The sequence below is a fragment of the Photinus pyralis genome, unplaced genomic scaffold, assembly GCF_008802855.1.
Source record: "Photinus pyralis isolate 1611_PpyrPB1 unplaced genomic scaffold, Ppyr1.3 Ppyr1.4_LG1, whole genome shotgun sequence".
In the NCBI taxonomy this organism is placed as follows: Eukaryota; Metazoa; Arthropoda; class Insecta; order Coleoptera; family Lampyridae; genus Photinus; species Photinus pyralis.
Genome location: NW_022170249.1, coordinates 54,042,026 through 54,050,406, shown reverse-complemented (window position 1 = coordinate 54,050,406; position 8,381 = coordinate 54,042,026). Strand labels below are relative to the sequence as shown.

The window sequence follows — 8,381 nt, the reverse complement described above, 5'->3', positions numbered from 1 at the left end:
GATAGATTAGGTGAGTCTAATAGCATAAGCTGGATCGCGAAAGCAGTGAAATTGCTTCGCCATCAGATTCAGTGGCAACAAGCAATTGGACTCTTGCCAAATCTGGGTCTTCTCTACGCTTCTAAAACAGAACAGGAGCCAGATTAGGAAGATCATCGATGTGCTCACCGGGCACTGGATGGTCAACCATCACCTGCATAACGTTGGGCTTGTAGCCTACGTGCGGGTTCTGTGGCGAGGCAGATGAAACTACCGAGTAAGTATGTGGTTTATGGTCTCTGTGATATCATCTCCTTGGCGACAGTTATCTGGAAACTTATTGAGAGGAACGAGCTCTCAGAATGGGCCTTCGGTGTGCCTAAGTGCTGCCTGATCCTTATGAATATGTTTATAAGTTCATTTAAAGTCTTAAGCCTCGTATACACTACAGCGTGTAAAAATGCAACCAGTCATCAAATGTCGGGTTTGGCGCGAAAACGGAAGAGCGCGCTGTTCCAGTATGGACGATAAAATTGATTAAAAGGCAGTGTGTACGTACCCCCCCCCCCCCCCGTTACTTATTATAACGTATTCATATCTGGAAACAAGTCGAATTCGAGGAAAAAGGCCCAGGACGATACTCAGCTTTGGTAAAGAATGTGTTTATGTTCAACGTGTGTAGATGGATGCGCCTTCTTGGTCCCCACATGATATATTTATTAGTGATTGTATTAAAATTTTGTTCATTGAAAACTCTGAAAAAAAGAGAGTACAATTTAGTTTGTGGAGTTATCAGCAGGTGACGTCAGAAATATTTCAAAATGATCGCATTTTAGCTATTCTGCTAACCGGACGCACTATGACGTGAGAAATTTTTCGATGAAGCAAACCACTTGGAAATTATGATAATATTTTAAAATAATTATGATAGTTTCCAAATAATTTACTTATCCCATTTATTATATGTTCCACCACAAATTAGCATTAAGGTTCACATTAAAAAATCAGAATTTATTCGACGTTAGTTTAACAATTCTACCCTGTCGTGATTTGAACCGAACGAGACACGAAATGGACTATTTCTGATAATGTTTCTGTTAAGTAAAAACGCAACTATGTACTTTATAACACAATGAAGAAACAGCACTACACATAAAATAGTTAAAATAACAAACATTCCTTTGATACTGTGTATATCGGCCCCAATTTTGCTATTCAAGCCGGGATCGGTCTCATTGTGAAGGCTATAATCGAAAACATCTTCAAAGACGTGATCTTTGGAAATAATATTTAAAAAATCATCGAATGATAGGTCATCGTAGGAGTCCAGCGTTTGGCGAGAACAAGCAATTCCGTGCAAATTCGGAACGTCAAAGTGTCGCGAAGGGTAGCTGAAACCTGATCCTCTTCGATTCGTCAGCTTGTAAATTTCCATAAGTTTGGAACAGGTCCAAAGATTATCGTTGATGACCAAGGTACGTAGGTTGTAATGGTGATCTAATATCGGCTGCAGGTTGATGTCGTGTATTCGCGTATTGGTGATGTCTAATGTGTGTATCTTGCCAAGTGCGACCAAATGCGAGTCTTCAATTGTTTGTAAATTGTTGTGCGAGATGTTTAGGGTATTTAAATTCATTAGTCCGGTAAAAGAAGTTGCGGATAACGTTGTCAGTAAATTTTGCGATAAATCTAAGACTACAAGACTTTTTATACGTCCAAATATGCCGATTGGTAAGCTTGTAAGTTGATTTTTGGCCAAGGACAGTGTGTTGAGGATTGTGAGTCCTTTAAAGGAGTCTGCATACAACTGCGAAATACGGTTTCCTGTCAAATGCAATTGCCATAGATAGTTTAATTCAAGGAACGTAGCATTTTCTATCACGGTTAGTTGATTTTCTTGTAAGTGCAGCATACGTATAATATTGTCCTTGGTTGGAGATTTAAAAGTGCTTGGGATTATTTTGTTCAACAAGTTTTTCGACAGATCGAGTTGTTGAGTGCCATACTTCCACTGTCCACCTGACCAAAAAATGACCTGGTCAAAAGCACTTTGCTGAAGTTCTTTAATTCCATTTGACGATAGATTTAATGTCGTTACCCTTAAACCGTTAAACACCGAACCTACGTCCGTAAGGCTATTACGAGATAAATCCAAAGTCGACACATTCGTACCTTCAAATGTGCTCGCTTCCAGTTTCGATATTCGGTTATCTCGCAAGTTAATTTCGTCACTCGCGGAAAAATTACTAAACACTTTTGGCGCAACAGATTCGAGTTCATTCTTATCAAATATAAATTTACGTGTATTGTTTGTGAACGTCCTAAACGCGTTTTGTTTTATTTTTCTCACGTGACTGCTGCTCAAATTGAAAACAGGTCCACGAAAAGTCGGAATGGTATTTTCCTCTATTACAGCAATGTTGCAATCGAAGCACACTATGCTATTCACATTCGATTTTGTCGTAGGAAACACATCACTAATATGTTCACATTCCCAGTTAACCGAATTGTACATGTAACTTTTACCCGTGTCATTACATGACGCGGAACTAGCTATTGCAATTAAACCTGCGCATGCAAATAACCGTAACAAAGTCTTACACGGCATATTGCACTTATCACTAATGAAATGACTATTGATGCCAGTTATTTAAAGAAAATGATAAATATATCAGGCATATTTGTTTCAGAGTAATCAATGTTTATTTGACCTTGACCATAATTATTTAGTACCAATTAATATCTTAACATACGGGGTATCCCAGCAACCAATATTTAATTAGAACGGATTTCAATAATCGATTTCATAAAATTGGCTTGTTTTTAGGAATTTCAACAAACAACCTGTCATGAAGACAGTCTGGTTTCTCCCTTCCCCTTTTGGCAGTTTATGAGAGAGGTGTACTTTCCTCCTTAAATCAGTAGAAATCTAATTTAATTTCCACCTACGACGGCCTATGATCCATTTTTGAAGTGAATCGTTACTGGCGAAGAGAAATGGGTTGTTAAGCGCAAAAGATCATGGAGTAAAAAAGTTAAATAATAATATTAATGCCAGGACCAGGAAAAAATACCGATAGGCACGAGATCCTTACCCCATTCTCTTTCAAATGAGCCGCCTAACGTCGAAGTCTATAGGTACAGTTTAATGAACAACAGTGAAGCGTATACAAATACAAAACAAAATTGAAATGGGCATTAGTTTTATTTTTATTCGAAGTGTCTACATATGGAACTTTTTATAAATGCTTTAATAAATAGCATTGCGCATTATCTACATTAGAAATTTCATTGAATACCTTCATTAATAAAACATACAGCATGCGTTAACAATAATATTGAAACCGGTATTAGTTTTAGTTTCATTCAAGGGGCCAACATGATATTTCGTTTAACTGCTTCCACAAATAAGAAAATTGCCATTGCGCATGCGCAAAACCAAATTTTGCAACTGGTGTTAGATTTGTCTTTATGCCAAATGTGTATGTATAAAATTTCATTTAAATGCCTTCATAAATAAGAAAGTTGGCATTGCGCATGCGCAAAACAACATTTTGAAAATGTCGTTAATTTTACTTATATACATATAAAGTTCCATTGAAATATCTTCATAAATAAAAAAGTTAGCATCGCACATCTGTTAAACCACAGTTTTGACACTGCGCATGCGCAAAACCAAAAAATATGGGTATGCACGGAATCCTGGGACCAAGACCTTACAAATAAGTCCTATATCGCCAGCATCGGTTCAGTGGTTTAGAAGGACTACGTGTGACGGACGGACGGACGTCAAAGTGCAACCAATAGCGATTTTTCACTTTGAGGAAAATACGTTAAAAAGTAATCGTAAACGATTTACGTATTTCCACTTGCATTCGTTTCCCATTTGTAAGATGCAACTTCTGTTATAATCGTAAAAATCCGGCCACAAATATGAAAGATAGCATTGCATAGGTGCAATCCATTTTTGACGTGCTACTTTAATTTTAGTATACAGTGCTATTCATATAGAACTAGACATAGGGATGTCCTATGTCTACTTTTAAATGACAAAAATGCTTCTGAAAGACGCCTAATTTTATGCAACCAAAATAACATGCGCACATATTTTGGCAATATCAAGTTTTACTTCAGCACACCGAGGAAAATAAAAATACTGAAGCCAAAGCAAGAATATTCCAATTAATTAATATGACAGCAAAATCTTCATTTGTTCTAAGAAGCTATTTTAGTTGCATAAAATTAAGCGTCCTTCAACAGAGTTTTTGTGATTTAAACGTAGACATGGCAGATCCCTATGTCTACTTCTAAATGAATAGCACTGTATAAGAAGAATTTCATTTCAATGCTTTCATAAATAAGAAAGTTGGCACTGCGCACGCTATGCCCATATTGAATTTCATGCAATTCAGTTTATCACTAACGGAGATGACAAAGCGATCGTTCATTTCGAAACAAAGTTATCGTTCACACGGACAGATAGATGGACGGACAGACAGACGACAGACAGCAATACAAAATTATAAACGATCTCTAGGATCGTTAATAAACGGCAAAAGTGTAAAATTATGGAACATGTAGAAAATGGTTTTTTTGGTTTTTTTACAATAACTTTTTTAGCAAAAAAATCGCAGAAAAAATTCCTCCCTTCCTTGGCGCAAGCCTCGACACCATAACGAACCAAATAGCGAAAAAAGTAGAACAATAGCTCTTAAGATAAAGAACTAGTAACGTCCCAATGGATGGACGGACAAACGGGCGGACGAAGTGGCCACAATAGCGCATTTTTTTATTTTTGTGGAAATGCGCTAAAAAGATGAACCAGGTCAAACCACGTCGAATCACGCATTTTTGAGAAGACACCCATGCTACCGTTCCGACATCGAGTGAGGGCTCGTAAACTAGGAGAACTTATGTCGGCAGACGTATGTGGACCTTTCCCACCGTCGCACATAGGTCTCAAAACTCAAATTAGCTTGACTCGAAATCTCTTTCAGAGTCACCATTTACACTTGATACAATTCTTAACTGATTTTGGGAACCGCTGGCTATAAGAAATTCCAATGCTTTTGGTAAAAATTGTTTTAATGTTTTCTTTGGAAGATTTCCGAGGCCCAAAATGTACGAATCAGAAGACACATGCAGTCTATTGAATACATCTTCCATTGTCTCCAATCTTGAAAATTTTCGAGAAAAATCTGCACGATACGTTTTAATATCCTTGTTCCTTTATGCTTCTTGAGCATCCTCGTATAATTGTCCAATAGGTAATAATGCTTTTTCAATAACTTCTTTTCCATATACTAACACTTTATGTACAGAAGTGGGTATGTAATACCATGAATATGTTGGGCGCTTTCTTTGCTCAATCTTAGAATTGGGCTATTTAAAACGACCAAAGCCCGAATTTCCTTTCAATTTCGGGCTTTGACCGTCTCCAAACAGCCAAACCTACGATCGTGCAAATATGAAACGACCAACGTTTAACAAATTCGGTTCCAGTGTCAGTGTGAGGTAGGTATGACATTTTAACCATTGGGGACGTAGAAAACGTAGACCAATTTTGAGCAACAACATGAACTCAAGAGGGCTGGTGGATCTTATAGATATGCAAACAGAACCAGAGGAAGCCTATAATTTATTTTAAATTATCAGGACCCTCTAACAAAATTAGTGTTTTTAAAACCTTTGAAATCTAAAAAAGTTACGGAGGTACCTCACAATCTTTTAGACATTTTTTGTATAATAAGTGCTCCTTACATCCTCCAATGTGACAATGGAAGAGAGTTCACCGCAGCGCAGTCATAAATGAACTTGCTGATATGTTCGAAGCTAAAATAATTCACGGTAAATATAATATAAATATACCTCGTGAGGTCCTTCAAAACTGGAAAATAAATCAAATGACAATTCTAATGCAGACGTCTCTAGCAACTAAGATGAAGAAGAAGAAAATCGTGCAATATCACACAAAACCTCAAGCGATCAAGCCAAACAAAAAGAAGTTATTTATATTTTATAGGCAAAATATTCACGAAAATGTTTTTTACAGTGTACCTACACACCTGAAAACCCATGTATGATTTGCAATTTTTTAATTTTTTTTAAATGAAATAAAAATTAAAAATGTTTGTACATAAAAAAGAGGGGTTGGTTTTTAAAGTGTTAATGTAATTTTAGGAGGGGAGTTTGGCAAAACTGTTACATAAAGGGAAGAGGTGTTTGTTACTCACTCTCTCCGGAACTTCCATCACATTTAAAAAAAAAGTGTTAAGTTCTGTAAATCTTCATTACTCAAAGTGTCAATAACTGTTTCTTGAGTTTGTATTATACGCTGAGCTCTATGATCAGCAATTGTTGGGGCCTCAGCGCTATTTTCCGAAATTTTTATAAGAAGGATATAGTCTGCAGTTTTGTTCCATACTTGTTAGTCGTAGAACTTGATATTGGCGTTTCGAAAGCGTAATCTCAATTAATATTGAAAGGGCACTTTCATTACTGAAACGAGTTTCAGACGTTAACTTAAAGTTCGTACCTTGCTGCCCTCGTAGGAGTACTAAGGGCAGCTTCTTTGAGAAGTTTGGTTGCATCCAATTGACCTATAGAACGCAGACTTGATTGTGCTGCGTTTGCCAGTTCTTGTGGACTAAAAGTACTGAAGTTCTTCAGTTTTTCTTTTTTGGATCTTTCGCTGGATGACAGAAATTTCTTTGTTGGTCTGCCTCTAGTCGATGGTACCTTTCCTAAGATTGGGAACGTAACGGGTTTACTCAGCCAAACACTGGATTTTTGAAAACACTTTTCTTCGGTTCGATGCACAGTTTGCAACTTATGTCTCATTTTAGAAAATAGTGTAGAAAATGATGCTTTCATGTCTTCATGAATTTTTATCTATTTTCCGCTACGTTCCGATAGTAGGTCAAATAAACGGCCTGTTAAATGACCCTTTAAAATATCATAAATATCCTTCCTACTATAAACCACTTCCTAACAAGACGAGCCTAAAATAAATTAAAAAAATATAGCAAACAAGCTCCTGGGTATGGCTATAGCATGTGCAAAACCAAATTTTAAACCTGATGTTAGTTTTGCTTTTATTTCAAGTGGCTATGTATCAAATTTTATTTAAATACCTTCATAAATAAGAAAGTTTGCAATTCGGTCTGTAAATGCTCGAGATGCGCAAAGCGCACTGTGAATGCTGATCGCTTAGGCTCAGCTTTTGGAATTGTATTTTATATGGCTAAAGCTATGCGCATATTGAATTTCATGCAATTCGGTTCATAACTAACGGAGATGTCAGAAGGGCCTACTTTATTTTTTGGTCTACATTGCATTTGATAAAGAATCCACCTGCAAAATTTCATCGTAATCGGTCGTTTATGAGTTATCGTGCTAACGGACAGACGGGCGGACAGACACCGCAAAATTATAAACTCTCTAGGAGCTCGTTCATAAAGAAATAGGTATACACTGTTTTTTATACTAACATGGTTATACTTCACTTTTGCAGCATTCTTGCACTCTAATTCTTTCACAATTCTATCATGTTTCAAAGACTCCCGTACAGAAAGACATTGATGTATGTCGTTTTTTTACGTCCACTTTCAACAATTTGTGTGAATGACATACTCTTTGACACAAGAAGAGTTTCTTATCGGCAAGCCTATCCTCTACATTCTACAAGTGAAACGAAGTTTTCGTTAGAGCGGAAACTAAACTGTTCCGGCGCATGGTATTTTATCAAGTAGAATGACAATTTGAAGGTTTTGGGTTTTGTCACGTTGTACATTATTAGATACTTTGATTGTGATCAGCATCCCTTATACGTGTCCCTAAATTTTCATTCTCTATTATCGTTTTGTTTGTAATGTAGTTCTACTAGAACAGAAGACTAAAGATAGAAATAACAAAAATTAAGATTGGGCTTCAGGAAATGTGAAGGAGATGCGTGTTTTCTCTTGCGGAAAGTGCTAAACGTTGACCCTGCACGTTAAAATTAAAAATCTGACCTGCTATTAGAGGTTATCTGGCTGATAAAGTACTCAACAATATTCAAGCGTAAATAAATGGTTTGCGACTGCTATCCAAAATGAAATTACGTTCGTAACCGTCTACGCGTAAAGTGCGTGACTCGTATTTGTACATAGTAATTTTATCGGAAAAGTCTTGTTTGTAAAAATATGTTGAAGCATTAAAAACGGGTTTGATGGAAAGGAAAATTAATGTACTCTCCGTTGCTGTAACTGCTACTAAAAACACTTGCATGTGGTGACTGTAACATTTTATTTCTTATTTACAGAAAGTTTTCAAATGTAGTAAAAGCGTGCTTGTAAAAGAAAATGTGTAATGGTTAAATAGTTGCATGTTACCTATGCTAAAACTTTACTGAATACATTATT

General features: G+C 36.5%; 1 protein-coding gene across 1 annotated transcript; it reads right to left on the bottom strand.

Annotated features, from left to right (window-relative positions):
* Positions 1 to 1,000: 1,000 nt before the first annotated feature.
* On the bottom strand, positions 1,001 to 2,587 carry LOC116162932 (leucine-rich repeat-containing protein 15-like). The gene has a single exon (XM_031476711.1). The coding sequence runs from the start codon at positions 2,585 to 2,587 to the stop codon at positions 1,001 to 1,003; it is 1,587 nt and encodes a 528-aa protein (XP_031332571.1).
* Positions 2,588 to 8,381: the final 5,794 nt, after the last annotated feature.